Source organism: Opisthorchis viverrini (genome assembly GCF_000715545.1).
Source record: "Opisthorchis viverrini unplaced genomic scaffold opera_v5_231, whole genome shotgun sequence".
Lineage (NCBI taxonomy): Eukaryota > Metazoa > Platyhelminthes > Trematoda > Opisthorchiida > Opisthorchiidae > Opisthorchis > Opisthorchis viverrini.
The window spans coordinates 193,291-217,302 of NW_008751889.1; the positions used below are offsets into that span (position 1 = coordinate 193,291).

The window sequence follows — 24,012 nt, forward strand, 5'->3', positions numbered from 1 at the left end:
TGAACGTAACCAGAGAATTTAGAGAAGTTTGATGGATTGATTTACAGCAGCCTTCCGCTTTCTGCTTGTTTAACAGTCGTGTACCGCTTTCCGTGGTTTCCCTGACTAAACGACCTTGGAATAAACTTTTGCCTGACTCATACGTATGAACAAATTGGTTGGCGGTATTGTTGGGAATGTCAGGCGAACTGTGACAGATGAAATCGCGTGCGATTATTTCGATCTGACAGCCCATAATGTCGTGCATATCACTTATTAATTGGAATGTTATTATTTTTATCAATTAATGTTATTATCAATATTAATCCAAAGATAATTTCGAACTTGTTTCACTCTTTCAACAGAAGATCGTAATGACGCATGCTAAGGAGGCCTGAAGAAGTTTCTTCAGCCGTGAAGAAAACTGCATTCGGGTGGTACACAACTATTCTGTGCCCAAGAAATCGATTTAGTCCAGTCCATGTGGCAAAAACCTCCTTTAAACTTTGAGGACTTTCAATTCCCAGTGATGCGTCCAGCGGAATCAGTTTAGATTACGCCAGCTTAGATGCAGTTAACAACCAGATAATTGATATCCCGCTTTACTGTAGAAATTTTGAAAAATGGCAATTCTTCGATCTCTTCCAATAGCTATATGGCAAAAGTTTGCAATGACCATTTTGGAAATCAGCTGACAAACGCAAAACAATGTGTACAAACCTCCTCCCATCATCAGTCGAAAGATACGGATGAACCTCACCTGTCATTAGTGAGGAGCTGATTCAGGGAGGAGAGGTGTTGCTCCTCACTGGAAGAACGACGTCCAGAAAATTGGTGAAAGGTGAGGAGATCTGGTCAGTTTCAACTCAGGTCTCCTTCTGGCAGTGAAGCCAAACAACGTTGATGAGCTGAGAGAAACTGTGCAGCTGGTTCATCCTTATTTGGCTGCATCAGTAGTGTGCACCTCACGAAACTCAGAGAGTTTCGAACCCGCGAGATTCCGGCCAGTGGTTGAACATTTAACCTGTCTGACTGGGGGCTAATCACACAGACGTTCAGCCTCTCGTGGTTGCTAGTTTAAATGGTTTAATCGTTCAGCTCAGGCACCCTATCGGTACCTAGCTGTCATTCGAAGGCAAGGAGGCATGAGGGGGGGTATACTGTCAAGTTTATCAAGCCTAGATAGGAGCAGTCGAGATGCTGAGGTTGGATTCGAACGACAGCTCCTTCGGTCCGTAAGCACTGAGCTGCTTCGTGGCTGAATGGTTAAGCGTTCAGCCACTGGCCGAAAGGTCGCAGAGTTTTGTGAGATACGCACTGCTGGTGATTCTCACGAAGGATGGAACAGCTGTACAGTGCTTGTTGGTTCTCCGGCGTAGATTGGTTTGGCTGACGGAACGTAAAGGTCGTAGGAAAGCTTCCACAAAGGTTCTAATCCCGCCTGTCCTAACACGTTATTCTGTTAGAATCTACAGTGTAGTCCACCTGAACCATAACACCAATACTGAGTTTTGTTTACTGTCGACCAGAGAACCTCGACTACTGAGACTGAATCTATATGGCCTTCTGATGCTTGAGTCCTCCCTTCGGTCTTCCAAAACAGGAAACAGACTCATAAATATTATTGTTTATCGCCAGTGAACCAGGGCATTCCGATACATTCTTATTCGGTTTGCCCTACCAGGAACGAACAAAACAAATAAACTAAGTCGTTAAAACGTTGATTGGTTAGAAGAACGTGGTTGGAAATATTGTCACGATCTCCGCTCAAATGTATCCATACGGATCCTTCAAGCAAACATGCAGTGTGACTGTGACTCATTCGAAAGGATGCAGAGTGCACATGAGCAGAGTCAACGTGAGAAAGCCCGTCTAGTGATTTCATGACTTATCGACGAGGACTACAAATGACTATGGGGCTATGAGGAAGATTGAAAATTTGAATGTGAATTTAAACTGTTCTCACGAATTAAGCATAGGGAGAGTATGATGGTAAACAGCTAATAATTAATAATAATAATGAATAATAATAATCGTTCATCTGTAACACTACTTCAGTGCCTAGCTGCCATACCACTCAAAGGAAGTACGAGTGATATTGCCTGGTTGACCGAGCCTAGACAGGAGCACTCGATATTCATAGTTTGGTTTCGAACCACGGACTTTCCCATTATTCACGGTTCTACCCACTGAGCCGTCTCGAGCCCTCTGAATCACGTCAGAAATTTGGCAACACAGCCGAGAATTGCTGCCGACTAGTCCCGAAGACATTCGGTGAAAAACCTTTTTCTTAAAAAGATGTCTTGGGAACACATCACCCAAACAGTCGGCCAATGTTAGGAATTTCGAAAACAAACTCACGAGGTCCAGTCCAGCCTCATATTAACGTAAACCAGTGGGCCACCACATCTCGTAGTGTCACTATGCATCGAGTTTCCAATTACCAAGGTCAGCGATGTAGTCAAATGTTGAATTCAGACCAGGAATGTTCGAGATGAATCTGAAACCCTAAACTACATTTTTCAAAATATATTTTTTGGCATAATTTTTTTAACCCCGCAAATGTCTACCGGGATTGGGTTCGAACCACGCAGACTCCGTCACTAAGTTCGCGCCTTAACCACTGAGCTATCTCAACCGTCCACGAAGACAGGGAGCAAGATTGAAACATCGCCTGATCACAAGATCTAAGTCAAAAAGCTGTTTGACAACAAAATATGTCGCGAACTGTGGATCTCTTCTAAACAGCCTCATACGAACAGATGGAAGCTTATTCCAATAACGTCGACTTGCATGAGCTCAACTAGGAATTTGCCTGACTTCCAAACCGTGCTCATTGCCGCTAGTGATCGAAAATATCATGTACGATGCACAAGACGTTCCGTCACCAAAACTCTCAAAAATTAAGTGATCAAGAATCCAGTTCGATGCTTCAGAGGTGCATAGATATTGTCGACGAAAACGCCACAAAATTGCCTAATCGGAGTCTTCCCCTTGAAGGATGTCAACACCATTTTAGAAATGTTAATGCCTTGTGGTAGACCTTTGAAGGATGAATGTCTTCAGATGCAGCGGAATTCCAACTATGATTCTAGTGGAATACCATCAGTAAGCATTTCGACGCTTGTTTGAACTCCACCCCTGGTAAGTTATGTTACGATGTGTCAGCAGTGTTGTCACATTCTCTGTCTGCTAGCTAAAACTTCTGTGTCTCAAATCCGGACTTTTTTCACGTTAAATGATAGTTGGTGAAAGCAATTTAGCTGCGCGATGGTCCCAAACAAGGTTTGCTCACCCGAACTATCTCCGTCAGTCTTGCTCCATACTGCTAACAGAGTCTCTGCTCCTGTGTATAGGACACTGCGTGAAATCTGCCCGATGGTGGACCATCCACCTTCAGAGACAAAATACTCTGTTGGTATCGAGTTTTATTGATTCCAGGCATCAACCTGCACCTTCTGTCCAAGTGATGGTCCCACTGATGCACTAACTTAGGAGGTCAGGAATTAAAACCTACAGAAAATATAGACAGCATGTCTCCGGATCATTTGGAACGGTGTAGCGAGAATGAAGTAACTGCGGGAAGATGCCCATCCTCCACGGCTCCTCATAAACCCGATACTTCTGATTTGATATAATCTGGCTTCGGGCCATCAGGAACATTGTCCCGAAAAAGTATACTCACTTTTATCAAATGAATCGGAAACACTGAATACTCTTTTATTCTGTTAACATATTCAGGCAGATGGTAATCTATAGATGGTAAGCCTGTTTCCGACTGTTATATTCACCTCAGGTGCGGATGTATGGCCAAATTCGTCGGAATAACCTCGGAATGCCAGTGCGCATTGAAACATCTTGATCATACTTCGCATCTCCACTTAACCACCAGTGAGACAGCCACGGGACAGCCACGCTCGATGTCACAAATCACGTTGCCTGCTGACGTATCCTGTATCGATCCTTGTGGCGGTGGTGGTGGTCACGACCTAACCAGTGAAGAAATTGTAACAGTGTATCACATCCTGTGAGAAGTCACTGAAAACAATTTGTTCGGTTATTGTAGTCCCCTCCGAAAAGCATGTAACAGCTGTTCACTTCGCGCATCACACGCATGTAGCGGTTACATTTTCGGTGTTGTAAACCAAACCGCGAATATTTTTGTAACCTGGCGAGGTTACGAAATTGGTCATTTCGCGTTGTTTTTGCCCGGCTATTTGGAAAGCGCCCACGACCCGGATGATAAATGAATCCCACCTATTTGTGTGTGCGCGCGCGCACGCGTACACAGTTTTCTCGTACGCGCACTACTGGCGTCTATTTCACGCCTTCTACGATAAGCCAATCGATTAGACCAGCTGAGGTGGGAACAATGTTGACGAGAGGCTCCCCAGAGCGTGTGAAATGCATTAGATAATTGGGGAGTGGAAACAGTGTGTGGTATTTTCTCCGTTTTAACTGTGCTCACATGTTTAGAAAACAAAACTTGCCACCCGAGAGGCGGTGAGGTTAAAAGTGGCCCATTTATAGGACCAAAGTTGAAAAAATCCCAACAGAATATCGTGCGGCCGTCAATCATCCATAAGGTGGTTTTTATGCGGTTCATTTCATGCGACCATTCACCTCCCTGAGGTTTCCTTCTGTCCTCAACCCTTAACTAATCCACCAAACAGTTACGCGGAACTTTTACGAACGAATCAATCAACTGGAGCAATCTTCTGAGTTAGTTTTTCCGAAGAGGTGGACCTCCTAGTGACGAGTCCAAAACAGGGAAACTACTCTGATCTGCGCCCCTTAGAAGAGTCCAAACTCCCTTCCTCCCAAGGAGCATGAGGTTACCGTATTCGATCTCTCGTAAGAGTTGACCTTTTGTTAAGAGTAGCTCTTGCAGGATCACCACATTCATTGTCACTAATTGACAGGCTAGATATGTTGTGTCGACGCCATGAAACCCGAAGCTTGAATTGTTCAGAGTATTGTTGTGGTTGACTGGCATCTCTCTCCGGTTCGGCCTGCCTTATCGAAACATGGCGAACAATGCCATGTACGGTTTTTCCTGGATCGAGCATCAATCCTCCCGGGGGTCTTGTACCCGGTGTTGTTACTTGGTTTCACTGGTTCACTCGTTCACAAGAGGATTCAATGAAGGTCTTTGTGATTTTAACATAGTTATGTGAGCAGTGGCTCATTGGTTAGATCGCGAAATTACTGACCGGAAGGTCCGTGGTTCGAACCCGACTTCTGTCTCTCGACTCCCCCTGTCTAGGCTTGGGCAACCTGGCAGTATCCCAGCCCTCGTGCTTCCTTCTAATGTCATGGCAGTTAGGCACCGAAAGGGTGCTACAGCTGAACGATTTTTTAGATCGTGGTAACATGACCGGAGGATGAACAGCATTAATGTCACAATTTGCTGCACTTTGAATGAATAAAGTTTTGGTCCGCCACATCGCTGTTAACGTTCTTACCGTTCTTGCGCTGTTATTCCGCACTATGCTACTACTGTATCAAACTAATAGAAAAGTACTCTGCAGTTAGGCCCGAAAGGGTGCTACAGCTGAACGATTTTTTAGATCGTGGTAACATGACCGGAGGATGAACAGCATTAATGTCACAATTTGCTGCACTTTGAATGAATAAAGTTTTGGTCCGCCACATCGCTGTTAACGTTCTTACCGTTCTTGCGCTGTTATTCCGCACTATGCTACTACTGTATCAAACTAATAGAAAAGTACTCTTTTGACCGGAACGACCCAGTCGCTTTTTGTTTGTCATTTGGGTTAACTTAAGGCAGGTGGGCGCCTAGATTTCTCTGCAGTTAACCGTGTACTGATAGGTATACAGCAAATCGATAAGTTCTGTCTTTAAATCTGTGTGGATGAGAAACCTTGCTACCCAACTAAACTGAATGCAGCTTTGTCAGTGGTACTAAAAACGGTACATATTAGCAACCAAGGCACTGTGATGTCCACGCACTCTTGACAGATGTGACACAGTCACTTAGACATGGTAGGAACCTATAAGAATCCAACACTGTCGGTCTCCACACATTTTCCAACTCTAGCGGTATCCTCAGTAAGGTAGCTTTTCAACTTGAATGAGTGAATGTTGACTGTCTGGTTGTTCGCCATCAGTGTATTAAAAGGCTGACGTTGTAGAACTGGATTTTTTTTACTGTCTGAGCGACAAACATCGGGATGATCATATGCAAGAGATTCCTTCCAGAAATAGAACCAAAAACCGTCGTCGTACGACAAGGTGTCAAATCAAATTTATCGGATCAGGGTACATTGTGTGATCTCGATGGATTCCTGACGGACAGATGTTTATACGATTGATCACATCAGTTCATCAGCATTTCCTCCCAAGACAGAGCACTACCACCACCCCCGGCCTCTGTTGGGGGGGGGGCACGCTAGAATACAGTGGTTGTGGTCGATCCAAAACAGTATAGTCACCGTCAAGGATATTTTGTCTTCAGAATGAGTAAGCTTCCGGTCAAACAATCTGCGGTATTGTTTCGTAAGCCGGTCTAAGCTCAGCATGCGACCCGAATCGTTGCTCATGAGAAACTGTGCTGGCAGTGTTTTTCTGACTTAATGAACTCATTCTTGCGGAGGAAACTACTCACAAGATTGCTGAAAACTCTTCGACAGCCCACGACCGGTTTCACCCTTCTGCTCTGGGCTCATCAGGTAGGCGCAGTCCCCGAGTTTCCGTCAACGTTATGATCTACTTGAACCGAAATTGGACTGTTTTCGAGAAATACGCTCATTTGCAAATCAATCTGGTTCTCACGAGAGACTCAACTGAATCTTTCGTTTATGATATTCTGCAACTGAATGTGCTGCACATAGGCTGCCTCATGATTCAGTTGGCACTATATTCGAGACATCGCAGTATATTTTCATGAAGTATTCAGTTGAGTCTCCCGTTAAAACCAAATTCATTTGCAAATGAGTGTATTTCTCGAGAACTCATTCTTGCTTATGTGGTGCGAGTACCGGAGATATCTGTGGATATTTCTATCCGCCTATTGATAATATCTGGCATTCGACCAGCAGACAGGCGCTGCAAGAGACTGATAGGTCTGTTTGATATCTGGGTCCACGAGCTTCGTAATGACGAAGCTAAGAGCGGCAACGGATAGGCGTATGATCGGAGTCCACTTGGGTATTCTAGAGGGAGCAGCGTCCCCGACACGGATGACACTTTGGTCTATTTGGATTCATGGTTGTTCATGAGCTGGCATCATATGCTCAAACGATGTTCGCTGTCCGGAAGTTACTGCGAAGGAACAATCCATCTTAAGCACACAGCTGCACCCCCGTTGTCCCTGGGTTTTGTGTCTAACCTAAGACGACCGCCCACTTGAGCCTCAGCAGCGCTATGCTTGTCAATATACGAGTTCACGCCCTTCACACCAATCCGTATCAGCAGATACAATGAATAGGGATCGATGGACCTCTCTTCCCCAAAATTCTTTCATAAACAAAATGGACCACATGGAGGAGACTAATGACGAGTATCCAGTCTAGTAGAGGTGCTTCCTCCCGACGGCTCAACCCAGTACCCAACCCGTCATGTCCAGCCACAGCGGTCTGCGCATCACCAAGGGACGAAGCCGGAAGCGCAGAAAGACGGGAGAACGAATTCATTTACGGTGCTTGCATCCTGAGCTTTTAATTCTGATAGACCACTTACACCAATATAGAAAAAACCAATCAGTTGGAAAACGCTTGGAACCGATTGGGTAGCTATCGTTTTCGGGAAAATTTGGTAACAATCGCTAGATTTATTGCTTCCAAGGCTGTCCTCACATCATGTTTAGCGTGTAGGTGGTGTCCACCTCGGGTACATTACTCTTTCTGGACTGTATAACACATAAGATTGGTGGGAAACCAAAAACTGCTATCTACCAGAAACCAAAAGACACAGAAACCGTCTTAAGCTACTCATCAGCACACCCAAAGTCAGTGTACGCTAGTAATGTCCCATCGATGTTTCGTCGATTTAGAGCACTGTGCACAGAAGAGATCGACCGGACGGCAGCTCACATCGAGATTGACAACAGACTTCAAGAAATAGGATACCCAGTGAGTTTGATTAAGCGTCAACTAAGAAGGATATTGGCTCCAGTACCTAGACCCAGTAAGGAATGGATTGGCACAGCAGTCATTCCATATAGAGCAGGAACATAGGAGGTTATTCGAAGACTGTTGAACTTAGCCAACATTCGAGTAGCTTTTCAGAGGGGAAAAACGCTACGCTCAGTTTTGGTGCAATTGGAAAATCCCTTACCACTTGAAAGGGCTAGGGACTGCTTGTATAAAATTTACTGCAACGATTGCGCTAAGGTTTATATAGGACAAACTGCCAGGGAATTGCACACAAGAATTGGTTAGCATAAAAGAAGGATAAACAAACTACCAAGAAATACAGAAGAAAACCAAACGCTAGTCAAAGACTCAGCGTTGACGGCACATGCCTTAGACACGGGATGTAGAATAGATCTGGAGAATGTGGAAGTTTTAAGACGGGGACTTCGATATGCACCACAGCGGCTGATGGCCGAGGCGGTGGAAAGTACTAAGCATCACAGTGTGAATGGAATCAAGGGTGTGGATCTTGCGAGCGTTTGGAAAGTGGTGTTAGATAAGCGGAGTTGACACGTGACTGTATGGTTGTCAATCCACGTAGAATCAGTAGCAAAAACTGGGGGTTGGGGGGTGGAAATCCCAACCCGACCAAAGGTCATAGCATCCCTCTTACACAACCATCGTAGCACTAGCTCATCCACACAGACGGACCGAAGGTTCAAACGACGTTCAAGAGGGACCATCAAATGAACCGAACTAGACCCTAGGTTGGACCCAAACATACGTAGGTTGCCCCATCGACCCAACACTTGTTCACACACCCTAGCACACAAAAATCCCTCGGCCGACACCCAGCATAGATTTGGCTTGATTTAGCTGATTAGCTCACCCTCCGCCTTAAATCTCGACCAACCTCAAAACCTAGCTTTTGTGTCAAAAGCGAAACGTTGCCCGACAAAAAATCTACTGATTGTCACCAAACTTTTTCGAAAACGAGTGTTCACACCCTAGCACACAAAAATCCCTCGGCCAACACCCAGCATAGATTTGGCTTGATTTAGCTGATTAGCTCACCCTCCGCCTTAAATCTCGACCAACCTCAAAACCTAGCTTTTGCGTCAAAAGCGAAACGTTGCCCGGCAAAAAATCTACTGAGTGTCACCAAAATCTTTCGAAAACGAGTGTTCGTTTTAATTCGTTGGGAACAACTGGAAGAACTCAAAGAGCCGGCAGTCCTGACCAATTATCAGAAGAGATCAGCACAATTGTCTGCCAAGATTGCTAAAATGCCATTTGAGTTGTCCAACACTCCTCAGTCTACAAGTGACCATCATCTAGCTTTCTAGTTTGAAGTGATTTGTGTTCCCTCCTAACAAAGCTGCGAAATGTGATCTTTATACCAAAAGCTGGTAACGATAACTCCACACCATGTACTTTCCAAAGGATTCTGTTATTATTCTACAGGCTTCATTTTCCACATCATTCTCAGTCTGTTTAATAGCAGATTCACAGATGGATTCATTCGCCTTCCATAGTTTTCAGCTCTTACCCTTATCTTTATTCTGTCTCGCCAGTGATGTGATTATCAGATCATCAATGTATTTGGACCAGTTCACGCACGCTTCCTTGGTATGCACAAAATGATTAGTGGTGATGTGCTCTCAACTGCCTAATAAGGCCTAATAAAACAGCAGAGGTCCCAGATTGTTGGTGAAACACAGCGGTCCCCAGGAGAACTCCTCCTAAAGCTGGTTTCTTTGAGGAGGAACCGTGCCACGACTGACACATTCCATTTTTTGTAATCCATCAAGGAGAACTGACAATCGAGGGGCGAGATTACTCAGTGATGAGAGCGCGAATCTACCGAACGGAAGGTCCGTGGTTTGAACCAGACCTCTGTCTCTCAACTTCCCTGGCTAGGCTTGGGCAACTTGGCAGTATCCCATCCCTAGTACTTCCTTCTGCAAGCATGACAGATAGGCACCGAAAGGGTGCTACATCTGACATAAATGACAATCGATTAAGACCAACCGGATGAAGGGACGCAGGAGCACTTGCTGTGCAGGAAGGAAGACCAAAACGAAAACGTGCATTACCATCCTACCTTTCAGCAAACCAGTCCAAGCAATCTGTAATAATGAATTGTCGAAACCAAACGCACTGAACATAGCAGCACCTGTACTACGACGCTTTTCTTTAAATTATTAAACACAACGAATTAATGAGCAGTCTGTCGAAAGCCCGTTAGATCCTGCCGCACGACACTCCGATACTTAATGCATATGAAGATCAAACTGGACGTTGTTCCTGTTAGATCAGAATCATTGGTGGAAATTGGAATTTGCTTTCCGGGCCAGAGAAGACTTGAATTTTTGGACGATCAAGTTACCATAACTGGTCGAGAGTAGCTAGGTTAAAGTAGAGCATACTGTTGACTGCGAATCGGGAATCGCGCATAAGTACGAGCCCCAAGAGCGCAACCCGTCACGGGCTGTCAATTTCCCATCAAAGCTGTGAATGGTATGTTGCTTCAATTATCCTTCTGAAATACAAGGTCATTAACAGTCCGACTCACATTTTCGACGGCTAGCCGTACGTGAAGGAGAAACTTTTTAGAAAGTAAGGCTACCTGTTTCAGTCTTCTTAATTTCGGGATGCCACCGTTCACAGTCCTACGCAAAGGCAAGCTACCAGTTAGGGGTTTTGACTGCCGTCCTTAAGGCGAAGACAGGCGGCATCGCCTTCTTGACCAATGACTACCAAGCAGATCCACTGTTTCCGAAAAAAGTAAGTGAAAGCTGGAAAACCATCAACGAATTGATCATCATCATCATCATCATCATCATCGTCTTCAACATCATCGACAGTAATACACCAACAAATAAACAAGCCTTCAACAGTAGAAAGCCTTCGACGCATAGCTAGCGCATCGCCATCAGGAAACACATGGGCTGAGATACTGTAAGGTTGCTCGCATCTAGACAAGAATATTCCGGATGTCGGGGCTTGGTTCGAAGCCTTCCGATCGATAAGTTTATGTCTTAGCCAGTGAGCTATCTGGGGCAGGCAGGCAAAACTGACTTGGGGGAATATTGCGGAATAAGCACTTCAAGATATTCGGGATTTTGGGAACAGTATTTTGCCCCAAGTTCACTAGTTCCCGATTTGTAAAATTTACCGAGATAATTTGAACGGGAAGGCAACGGCTGAACTCATTTCTGTTATTTGTGACAAGACTACACATTAGATAGTTATGGATTAGAGGAGACTACTTTCAAATGGAACGAACCTCTTTATATGCTGAGCTCTTGGGTTCTGGAACGCCTTTTTAAAAGTGACGTAAAAACACAAATAAACTCAGTCGTGACGATGTTGGGAGCGAGAACTAATGGAACTATCAGATCCCGAAAACTCAGTGAGACAGACTCATTCTTCCTGGGGTTGGTCAAATGACCTTTTACTTGTGTGATTTTGATCGCCGAGCTAAGCGATCTCAAGTAAACAATGCATTTTCAAATGTCTCGTCTAAGGATTCGCAAGTTTTCCAGTTTTACAAAAAAGAAAACATTCAAAGTCAAAAATATGTATCTGAGGTTCGAAGCAAGCTTTGCAACCAGCTACATGAGTTGTTGCTGTCATGACTGAGAATAGTAACGGCTTTGCACCCGAGTGTGTAGAGCGCGTAAGATCAAACGGTGAAAATCCGAATAAACTGTCGGTTGACAATGTCCTGAACTGGTCTGGGATGTATCGCCGAGGAAACACAGTACCGGCAACTAGGTGAAATTGGTTTCTGTAAAGTAACTGGTGCGAAAGCAGTTCGACCTGTAAGAACCCTGTCGACCGCTGGTAGTGTGAGGATTTCGCCCTGTAAGTGACGCCAATGTATGCTTAAGGGCTGAGGAGTACGCGAAACTCCAGGGATTATCGAACTCGCAGCCTCCCAACTAGTGGTTGAAGGTTTTACAGTTTGGTCACGAGCGGCTGATCAGCAGTGTGATTAACCCGCAAGTAGACAGGATATGGCGCCACTCATCCTTCAACTACGGGATCCCTATCACGTGACTACATGTGTTGACCAGCTCCTCGAGATTTTCAGCATAGATTACTTTCATTTATAGGACGGAAGCCCATGAAAACAGTATTCGCTAGCTTTGTTTGGTGCATCAGTGCTCGGTGACACTGGATTACACCAAAAGGGAAACACTAGGATAGTTTTCTGCATGTCACAGTCCCTTATTTGTCTGCACTGAAAACTTTGGCCAAGGTTTACTTTCCACTTATCCACTAGTCGAAATCATTCCCGGGCTGTCTGCTACTCACCGGCACCTACCGACCAGAGGGATACGACAAGGTTCAGCTATAGCACCCTTTTGGTGCCCAGCTGCCATGCCACATGAAGTAGGCACGAGGGCTTGGATGCTGCCAGGTCGCCCAAGCCTAGACAGGGTAAGTCGAGAGACAGAGGTCGAGTTCGAACCACGGACCTTCTGGTCAATAAATTCGCGCTCTAACCATTTTGGTCACCTCACCCCCGACACGACAACAACAATAACAATCGTTCAGCTGTAGCACCTTTTCGGTGCCTAGCTGCCACGCCACCCGAAGAGAGCTCGAGGTCTGAGACGCTGTCGGGTTGCCAAGCTTATACAGGAGCAGTGGAGAAGCTGAGGTTAGGTTCGAACCACGAACCTTCCCGGCAGTAAGCTGACATTCATACAATTAAAAGAGTTTTCACACATTTGCATTTAGAATGGTACGCAACCAAACCTGCACAGTGCTTAGGTGCCAGTCTGTTCAGTTACGACCAACCTGAGCTGAGCTGGAGATAGATGAGTAGTATTCACATCTCCACAGTGCAAGTCCATTTCACTGCTTTCTGTCACTCAGGTGGATTACTTGCAGCATCCTGAAACAGTACATTTGCAATACGAAGGTCCTGGATGCAAACTGAACAAACAGACAAACAGTAGACGAGGTTTTACAACTTAGATACCTAAACTCGGCCCGTTTCACATAATCGGTTTGCTCTTTGGCAATACTTCTCTACTGAAACTCATTGTTTTACCCTTTTCTATCGATTTTCAGAACCTAGCTTCTGGAACGTGAAATTAGTTAGCCCTTTTTGACGTACAAATCAAGTCACAAAAATTGCCTATCTCATTCGAATCAAATGTCACCAAGCCGAGTTCAAAGCCAGTGCGATTGGTAATAGTTTTTAACTTCTATTAATTACTTCAGTTAGACCTATTGTTTTGTCACTAAAGGTCAGCGGAACTTTGGGGACATTCGTCGAACCATTTATTGGAGAAAGTGTGGTTAAAACCATGCCACAAAGAGATCTTCAAGCATATAGCTTGGTTAGGACTATAGAATTGAATAAAGATGCTATTTGGATATGCGACTCAACCAAACTGATCTGAATTCTTTTCAGATTAATACACTAAAATGGTCCCTACAAAGATACGAATCCCCAACGACACGCCCCACTCTATTGTTAGTGTTCCGTTGTCTTAAAGACGAACCAGCTCGATATAACGATGCTCATCCGATAAACTGTACAGGTTGTGAACAGATTGGAGTTGCTCTGGAAACAAGAATGAATGCCTAGAAAGTCGTGTCAATAGGATAATGACTCTACTCCACGCGAGCGTTGGTCACGCATTCGCTCGGACGTGAGAACATCGCAGTTCCAGTGCTGTGTTGGAGCAATGGACACGCACTGACAACGCACAGCAGCAGACAACGAGTTCGTGGTGTACATAGTGACCGTTTAATGGAACACTGACTCCGATATGTTTTTCCAAGTTAGCACTGCACCATTGCTGAGAAACGCCATTGAGGAATGGGCTAGCGCACACGTGTAACAATGCCATTGTTGGGCGTAGCATCTTCAGCGTAGCGATAGAGTTTCACCTCCATCCAAACGCCTTCAAGGTTACCTCAGTGAGGTATTCCCCGTTGGGAGATGCAAATATTATGACCAATCCTCATGTCTTGAACGGATTCATTTTCTTCTGAGACGCTGAATGTTCTAGAAGTCAAACAGGGTTTTATTCAGGTAACTGAGTTTTTGCACTGAGTGGGTATCAAAGTCGTGAGTTCCTGATATTGCTCTTACCACGAATATGTATGTTGGCCGGCCATAGGCGAACTGGCAACGTAAAGGCAGGTATTTGTGAGAGAAGCTGGATGAACACAGATTTATTGTACTTTGTTTGCACTTAACCTAATTCTGCATCCCTATTACCCACGTTTCGTCCCCACACTATTTCCAGGGTGAACTTTCCGAGGAACCGAGACTGTTGGGTCTTTAACTCGCATTTATAATCAGCTTATACAAAGCACCGACAATCCCTAGGCAACTTTTCCCTGCTTTTCTGGAATCATCAGCATTTCGCACCTTCAAGACAAATCAGATCCGTGGCCTTCAGATTAGAAATTAGAGACCATACATTTCGATCAACAGCGTCATGAACCTACACGTAACACTATTCATTTTTAAAACACTCAGTTCATGTCACGTAATCCAGCATCGACCGGATGGTCGAGTGACAGTGTCTTAGATGATAGACCCACGAGGCACGTGGGACTCTGAAATTCAAGTCGACGATATTGGATATTGCAGTTTTGAGTAATCGCCACCCGACGAAACAAAGCTAGAAGAATGGCGGTTAGAGTTCTCTACAGTTCAACAGCAGATCAGTGAGTTTAAGAACGAACCAGTTGTGTTCTCCTAAGGAAAAAAACAGGGGGAAACAGTTCCTTCTTTAAGACACCAGATTCCATTAGTTCATTATATCAGTACATTTGCAGTCAGCAGTTTGATTGCTACTGTTTAAAGTACCTGTTACATAAAACCACGGTAAGAATGTACAAAGTGCTTGCAACAAGCCTCTGAACGTTCGGTCGCCGATCTTACTCCTGCAGGTCGATATTCGCTCCAGGGATTTGTAGACAGTGTTGCTTTCGGCTCAACAAAACACTGCTAGATCAAAGCTGGATTCCGACCTTGAACAACTTTGTAGCGGGATCCGTATTGGTGCGGATGACCTCTTGATTGACCGAACTAGTTAATCGATATACAATTCAATTAAAAAACACTTGTCTGACAATTTTATCTTCCGCAATTGACACCTAACTCTTACATGTCTGGAAATGTATCTAGAGTGTTTTTTTAAAATATTATTACCGAGGGATTCTGCGACATAATTTCTCTATCGTTATATCAATGTAGACGAAGCCCAATCACATTATCTCATTCGCGAAAGTTTTAAAGTGAAAGGAAATAAAAAATTTCGAGATAGTAAATTAATCCTCTGAAAAACGCGGCATGTTATTCTGCGGTCTGCTGACAGGAAAATTATCGGTGATTTCCTCAGATGGATTTTGATCTCTCACAATCAGAATTACAAAAAGGTATCTTGTAAAAATGCATGCATTTGACCGTTAAATTGGGATTATCCTATGCGAGGTTGAACTGTACTCTAACGTCCACTTTTTGAGGGTGACATCTTTTTTCACTAAAACGTGGTGGACAAATTCGATAAAACTCTGACCATGAGCAGCTGAAAGTCCTTGGTGCACCTTGACTGAAGTTGTGTTGAATCATTTTATATCGCACCCGAATAATATTTGCATGAAAATGCAGAAAAACGCGATTCTTCAGAAATTTTCATTACCAAGAATGGAAGATACTTTGGGAAGAAAGAAAAGTCAGAAGTAAATAAGATGAGTGAAGTTTTTTTCCTACACCAGTGATTTCCAAGGTGGTTCCTCTGAATTGAACACGTAACACAAAAAGTGCTTGTTTCTGGCGGGTTGCAGACCAACATTTTTCATATCCGGCATGAAAAACGTGACACTGAAATGAGACAGTCGAATCTCATCGACTGCTGTGAGGCTGACGGGTCCTAACACCTGACCATTAGGTGTACACAAGTTCGCCCCGGAAACAACCCTAGCTTTTAAGGTGCCCTTCAACTGCGAAAAACGTTGACAAGTGTTTTAAAATGTTGACATATGTGATGCGTTTTAACGGCTGAAAAGTTCATTGAGTTTCTTAATGCGAAAGAAGGATTTCTCTCTGTCATGATGTCAGCATTCTGGCAGTACTATCTGATACAAGTTTGAACATTTCACGCATCTGACTGACACGTCGGAATACATCCAGCCTGTGTTAGCGAACAACGACTTGGATTGGCTAAAATTCCGTTCATCATCAGGATCGTTTCATGAGAATCCACTATTAAACGAAGCACAACTTCGTGCGGACACGAGAATCATCAAGTTGACACATTTGTTTGAGAAGATATCAATAAAGGACTCTCCGTTGGGACAATTCCAATGCTTCAAGGGTCGAGTGGATGCCCAGATTCAAACGACGAACCTTCTACGAGTCCGTCTGAACTTACCTTCCAGACACGGGGCATTTAGGAGCATGAGCTTGCATGTATGAGAGTGGGAGCGAGATGGTCCGGTGACTAGAGCGCGAATTTACTAACCGAAAGGTTCGTGGTTCGAACCCGACCTCTGCCTTTCGACTTCCCTTGGTTAGGCTTGGGCGACCTGGCAATATCCCAGCCCTCGTGATTCCTTCGGGTGGCATGGCAGCTAGACGCCGAAAGGGTGTTACAGCTGAATAATTTATTTTTTACTTTTCTGTGTGAGAGTCAATCAGAATTATATGTTTTCAATCGGACGAACTACACTGAGATAGCCTTAACAGAATGGACGCACGGAACTAGAGATATTGGAAACAAGTGGACTGGAACCAAGTGGACGCTGGAACCAAGAGAGGAAATTCTGCTTCATGACTTGTTCACGAATGCTTTTCTCCCTTAACTAGACTGCGGACGATTTCGGTAGTACCAAAAGCTATACAGAAGTCTGTATCTGGAGGAAACATAATGAGGAGAATGCTTCGGTGGATCCCTTCAAGCCTTCATTGAATCCTGAGAAAAAAAATCGTAGCACCCTTTCGGTGCCCAACTGCCATGCCACCCGAAGGTTGCACGAGGGCTGAGATACTGCCAGTTTGTCCAATCCTAGACAGGGGAAGTCGGGAGGCAAAGGTCGGGTTTGAACCACAGACCTTCCGGTCAGTAAATTCGCGCTCTAACCACTTGGACCCATCTCCCCCCTGAATTCTAAGACCCGGATGAGGCCACGCCAGATGTAGGACAGCAGACAGAGATCGGTATAAATCCCCACTGATAGGGAGTTCTGGAGCCCATCACTGAAATTCTATCAATGTTTCTCACTAGCATTGCTCAGTCACCAGTTAGTCACCACCGAATATCTCTCTCACCCTTGACTGCCCGTGAATGTACACTTACAATACTGAATAAGTACGTTAGAGCGCAAATTTACTGACCGGAAGGTCCACTGTTCGAACCCGATATATGCATCTCAGCATCTCCTGTCTAGGATTGGGTAACCTGGCAGATTTCCAGCCCTTGTTCTTCCTTTCTATTACATGGCAGTGAAGGAGCGTTACAGCTGAACGATTTTCTTTAATCTTTTACAGGTCATTTAGATAAACAACTTGCTTCAAAGTGCAAAAATAGAACTGAGGGTCCAGGATAAACCAGACAGTACGGCGGTAAAGATTGGCCATGTCTTGAAATTCGCAAACTTTCATCTCAGGCCTTTTGAATGGTCAGATAAAACGTCGCAACGTTTTTAGGGGGGTCACGTGTTGGACAGTGGGCTTCTCTCATCAGCTGTTGACTGAATCATAAAAACCGAATCAGTACTGGTCATTCGTTCAACTAGTCATCGATCATTACACTGGGTCTCTTAATTACCAACCAATGAGATTTGGAGTTCTGCTGAGGACTGATCATGCACTGAAGGTCAGATCCCTATAGTCTTAATCAATAGAGTACTTCCATTGGTGGTCACTGAAACTCAATAGAAAAAGCTCGAACTGACTGTGATTTTGGAGATCCGACCGAGCCTTCAACATATGAGAGTGAGCCTGCTTGCTGAGCCTCAAGAAGGCAGAAACCGCCTAATATGTTTTGTGACTTGGTTGTTTTCTCCGAAATTTATTTGCATTAGACTATAGGTGTTTCGTTCGAGAAATTTATACTCGGAATTCAGGAGAGATGAGGTCAGTCTGGATAAATCAACAGTCCAACGTCTATTGAATTGACGCTGAACAAAGTATTTCAAAGAAAGCAAAAACTTCAACCGTCTCCACGAACATAGAGTGCAGGACAATAAATGCAGCCAACTGCCCGAGGAGGACGTAAAAGTGACAACGACGGCAACGGTTTTCCGTCAGAAAAGGTCAGGTTTCCTGGAATAATACTCTCAGTGCGTTTCACAAGATAGTCCCTCTAGAGGGGGACAACTTTGTGATAAGCACTTGGATGTCATTGTCAAAATACATTGCTCAATATCAAGCCCCGGAATCAATAAAGTTACTAACATTGTTACTGACGTCGCATAGGCATCAAGTACACATGTGGCATGGCATAATGCGATTCTAAAGAGACATCTTGACATAAACCGATCTATCTTTGGCAACTATGCCAACCGGCTTCCTACCAAAACCAAAGACACAAAGCAGTTGTTGTTCCAGTCGGAACAGGAACGAGACAAACGAGACGTGCTTATTAGGACTGACAGCAAAAAGAAAAGGTTGAAAGCACCAAAAATACTGCGCGATAAAATTTGGAATTTTCATGAAGTCTTCAGCGCACACAGTCACACAGCCACTGTCTGACCAAGTCACATCCATCCTGACCGAGAGAAAAATTCATATTCAAGATGTACAAGCCCGAACTTGAACAATGTCTGTAGTGAAAGAAACTAAAACAGATTATGAAGACCTGTTTTTTTTAATTTTAAACAATGCGAACAAGAACAGACGTCCGACAAGCACGAGTGAAGGCGCAGCTGTCCTGAAGTATAAGCAGTTCTTTCATTGAGTGAATAGCTGCGCACGTTCAGTGTTCGGAGGCGGGGTGGCTCAAGTGGTTAGAGCGCGAATTTACTGACCGGAAGGTTAGAACCCGACCTCTGCCTCTCGACTTCCCCTGTCTAGGCCTGGACAACCTGGAACTATCTCAGCCTTCATGCTTCCCTCGGATGGCATGGCAGCTAGGCACCAGAAGGGTGTTACAGCTGAACGATTCCTTCTTACGATTCCAAAAAAATCCGGAAAGAAAGGACAATGTCGATGTACTGCGCCGATTTGGAGATTCACTGGATATGAGGATAGCTCTCCTCTGGCTTTCGAGAGAACTCTGTGTTGGTAGATCGTTGCGTGCTGACAAATCGTGAACTGTCAAACGTTTGTAGAAATCAAACTTTAACGCCTTGCATTCGATTGCTGGCATTTTATGCAAATTGGCTTTGCCGAATAGACATCAAGTCCCTCCTTCACTCAGCCATACACAATCGTGTTCCCTCCCAAGAGTATATCCACGAAAATCGCCTCCTCCGAGATAAAAGTACCTTGACTTGACCCCAAGTTTAGTAAAATCATGTGAGAATGAACTACCGCCAAAGAGTTTAACCCAAGAGTGGGACAACGCGGTCATTTGGGTCCATATGCAACTTCTGCGTGCATACCAGACAGTAATAAAAACTGTACTGTTCCGAAAACGTTTGCTAGGCAATGTTCCGCCCTGTCATCAGGCTGTGATAAAGTTATGGGGTTTGCTGACATTCACGGCAGAAGGACTAATCAGTAAGATCTCTTGCTACAGTCAGACTAGATCAGTGTTAGGTGTCAACCAAGGGATTTCGTTTGTTAACATGGGTTAGCAGATGCTAAGACCGATCGGTTCCATCTATCTATCTAGCTATCTATCTATGGCCCAACTGTAACACCCTTCCGCTGCCTAGCTGCCATGCCACCCGAAGGGGGCACGAGGGCTGAGATACTGCCAGGTTGGTTAATCCTAGACAAGGGAAGTCGTGAGACAGAGGTCGGGTTCGAACCACGGACGTTCCGGTCGGTGAATTCGCGCTCTAACCACTTGAGCCATCTCGTCTCCCAGACCGATGGGTTGGAGGATCGAGCCTAGGATCTAATTCTTCCGATACGCTTCGCATGAGGAAACTTCCGGAATGTCGTTCACAGTTTTGCTCGTCTATTTGGATAAGCTAGTGCTACAGTAGTTGTGTGGGGAATATATGAACTTTCGTCAGGTTGGGCTTTCTATCCCTTTTGCCAACAACGGACGTTCGGTCGATGAATTCGCGCTCTAACCACTTGAGCCATCTCGTCTCCCAGACCGATGGGTTGGAGGATCGAGCCTAGGATCTAATTCTTCCGATACGCTTCGCATGAGGAAACTTCCGGAATGTCGTTCACAGTTTTGCTCGTCTATTTGGATAAGCTAGTGCTACAGTAGTTGTGTGGGGAATATATGAACTTTCGTCAGGTTGGGCTTTCTATCCCTTTTGCCAACAACTCCATATTTAAGCACACGCCGTCACGTGACAACTTGGCTCTCCACGTACACACCAGCCCTTGATCCTTTTCACGCTAGAGTGGCCGATGACTTCCACCGCCTTGGCCATCAGCTGCTGTGATTTGAATATTAGTTTCCTTCCTAAAAGTTTTACATTTCCCAGATCTCTTCCATGTTCTTCCATCGTCGTGTCTTTGACCAGCGCCTGGTATTCGTCCGCATCCTATGGTGGGTTGTTTATCTTTCTCTTATGTTCACCAGCTCTGGTGTGTGGTCCCCTGACCGGTTGTCCCGTGTAGGATATAGACGTAGTCTCTGATCTCTTCAACGATGAGATCCTTCAAGTGCACAAATGCTAAGCAAGACCTGTCGCCCCTCTGAAACGTTAACAAAACGTTCGTTATGTCCATAGAAACTGAACAGAAGTAGGCTTCATCAATCATCAACCACCGTAATTCCTTTTCGAGAACCTAGCCTATAGTGAACGTTCATTTCGCCCGAACAGACGCACCGCACCGGGTTATCAGTGCTATATGAGACGGGAAGAGCGTTTTGACCAGGGAACAGGACAAAAGTAACGATCACACCTGCCGAGTTCCAGGTACTGTCGGCCGAGAAGTATGCACAAGTGTGGATAATTCTGATACTCATAATTAATCAACCCGTCTGGCAGCAATGAGGCAAAGAAAACAAGCAAAAAACTAGACAAATCCACAGGAGTGGAAAGCTAAGGGAAGCTTGTCTACAAAAAATCACGGAATGCTGAAAGTTTCCAGCACTCCAATTTTGCTGCGGGTATCCGCTTTCCTGTTCCATCAGAGGCAAATGCCATCAAACGCACCTCACAAAACAAAGAATGTTCCAGACGCAAGGTTGCTTTTCTGTGGCTACACCTCCAGTGATATAACATCCCATTTTACCCGCAGTAAGTTAACACAGTGCCTCCTGATTTCATCCTCTTTTAGGCCAAGTGGCACCTACCTAAGGATTCTCGTGAACACAAACCGCTTCTGAGCAAAAGTGCATTGGTACAGCCTCTACTGGACGGTAGTTTATGCGTTCTATACTACACGAATCCCTCACCATATGGACCGCAAAAACGCAGATAACGTGTTATTACACAGTAATACAAAGCCAGTTGAATTGTTCTATTGCGTAGGCAACGAATGCTCTCTAGCGGACTCCGCTGACTGTAAAAACAGCTGAATCCAACAGCAAATGTCAAAATACCGAGCGTAGATGTAAAAAACAAATGTTTGTCAGCCCTAGCTTTCGACATGCAAATACTGCATGTTTTATTATCTTGGACATTTAGATATGCCTGGATGTAGGGGCATAACCACAAAACATGTTTCCAAGGGTAATTTCACGTGACACCCAAAAGGAGGCCAAATTTCGCACGAAATTTACTCACCTGCAGGTAAGGCTCGATGAAAAATCTGCTGTGCGTGTACCACCGATATGGGAAGAAGCAAGCAGTAGGCGGTCAGAAGATGAAGGACCACGGAATACGGGAGAAAATGACGTTGAAATCGGTGCCAGAGTAATCGGAGACTCTGATGTATGGACAATCGTTTTTCCGAGTCTTGGCGCATATAGCGAAGGGTGTTAAACGTAGTGTGAGGATGGAACTGTTCCTGGTTCATCGCACTTCGACCGGACCATGTGTCGTATTGCGGTGCGGGTGGGAGATCGTCAGCACCAGCATTAGATAGGCGATCATCTTCGGGTACGGCGCCCACAGAGTTATAACCGGTTCGTTGTATGAGGCTTTGTGGGGCTCCGGAAGTGTACAAACAGCCATTACCGCCATTTTGTGGTAATGTAATCAGCGGAATAGCAGGTTTCCATGTTGGGTATGGGGTTAACAAATGCAGGTTGTTTGTGTCACGTCCAATCTGTGTGCTTTCGTTAGCATAATTTGAAGTGCGTATAAAACTGGTGAACAGAAAGAGGAAGAAACAAGCGATGGACGTTATCAGCATCGCCAGAGTGAAGTTCAGTCCGGACTGGTCCCAAGTCCCTCCGTATTTCGGATCGAAAGCCTGCGACTTGTAGTGCAGGTACCGCGTCACACCAATGTAGATGAGGAAAAGATGTAACACTGTAATTAATATTCCATACCATGCTCGCCAAAGTTTGTCGCAATTGGTTCCTTTGCTGTAGCTTGCCATTTGAATAGGGCTAGTACTGCCGTATCATCGTACGATTTCCGTGTCATCTACGCTTGTTTTTACCCATTGAGGGTCAGGATGGATTCTGTGTAGGCACATCAGCACTTGGCGTTCTGAACAGCACTATTCAGCAATCAGTTGTCAGGATGCATTCACTCGTGTTTTGTGCATACAATGGTAGTTCAAGAAGCGAGACTCAGACCGTGGCCTTCGGTCGCGCGTTGTGTGATTGGTCGCTACCATGGACCAATCAAAAAGCCATGTAGAGATGCGGCCTATCCTGTGCTCCGGATCAACACACGACGGCGCTCTATGGAGGGACAGGGGTCAACGTGTTCAACAGGCGACAGACATCTGGAACCCGTGTACCCTAGACCTAAGTATTTTATCTTTCTCGCTAGCACTGAGCTAACCAAGTGCTTTTCTGTATTTTATAAATATCCATCTAAAACGTAGTACGTCTACCCACGATCATTGTCTCGATCGATTGCGCTTGAAGCTGAATCTAGAATCAACAGGAATAGCACTCACTCAGTGCAGCTTCACACTTAGTTAATTTAAAACTATTACAGGTCTATGGAAAATACTAATCCTTTTGAAATTCGACAGTTGACAGAGCGACCTGACAAACTACCGTGCTCGCGGGCTTGAAGAACTCTGACATACAGCACATCATCCTAAAAATAGACCACAAGGAATTCCTTCGAAAAGGTCGTGCGATATTCAATGGTACCATAACCATCTGCTTGTTTGCAACTTGTGGTCAAATGTCACTGAGGAGAATCGGACTTGCCGGTCGCAAGCGCACACTAGAAAACGACGAAAAACCAGTGAATCGCCCAGTACCTACAAAAGGCAAGTCTGCAGCGTTTTTCCTAACGAACACCTGTGGACTGCAGTATCATCCTACAAGAACAATGTGTCGATTGCGATCTGACCAATGCTCATTTATGTGTTCTCACTCAAACGCCCCATCAGACACATTCCTCCAAAAACGATAGCTAATCTTCCTGAAGGAAGTGCGGTATGCTGTCGAGACATGAAAGGAATCAATGGACGAAGCCATCTCCTCATTGCTGGCATTCATTCTTTTTTGAGCATGTTCAGACCGACTAACGAATCTCGATAGGTCTGTGTGCTTCAGGTCCAAACACACTCTTTCCGATTTAAAGCAGATTGTGTGACACCACGCAGAGCTTCTTGCGAATTGCCCATATATTTTCTAATGTTCTCTGTTGACTGGCAGACCGTTTCGAATCACTGACAAAATCGGTCAAAGAGAAACCGATCAAAATCAGTTATTAGTAGTAAAGAACGGGGTCGATAAGA

At 44.8% G+C, this 24,012-nt stretch overlaps 3 protein-coding genes across 3 annotated transcripts in view; 2 read left to right on the forward strand and 1 right to left on the reverse strand.

Annotated features, from left to right (window-relative positions):
• T265_08706 (hypothetical protein) overlaps positions 1-4,010 on the forward strand; it is a gene marked incomplete at both ends in the record, with an annotated part of 10,331 nt that extends 6,321 nt beyond the window's left edge. The window contains one exon of the mRNA XM_009174586.1: positions 3,776-4,010. Within this exon, the coding sequence (XP_009172850.1) occupies positions 3,776-4,010 (235 nt within the window). The remainder of the gene's footprint in view (positions 1-3,775) is intronic.
• T265_08708 (hypothetical protein) overlaps positions 1-22,827 on the reverse strand; it is a gene marked incomplete at both ends in the record, with an annotated part of 60,957 nt that extends 38,130 nt beyond the window's left edge. Inside the window, one exon of the mRNA XM_009174588.1 lies at positions 21,924-22,827. Coding sequence (XP_009172852.1) covers positions 21,924-22,683 — 760 coding nt within the window. The remainder of the gene's footprint in view (positions 1-21,923) is intronic.
• On the forward strand, positions 10,828-16,919 carry T265_08707 (hypothetical protein; the record flags this gene model as incomplete). Its single annotated transcript, XM_009174587.1, has 5 exons — positions 10,828-10,862; positions 12,308-12,597; positions 12,648-12,777; positions 16,633-16,705; positions 16,746-16,919. The coding sequence occupies 5 exons, from the start codon at positions 10,828-10,830 to the stop codon at positions 16,917-16,919; spliced, it is 702 nt and encodes a 233-aa protein (XP_009172851.1).
• Positions 22,828-24,012: the final 1,185 nt, after the last annotated feature.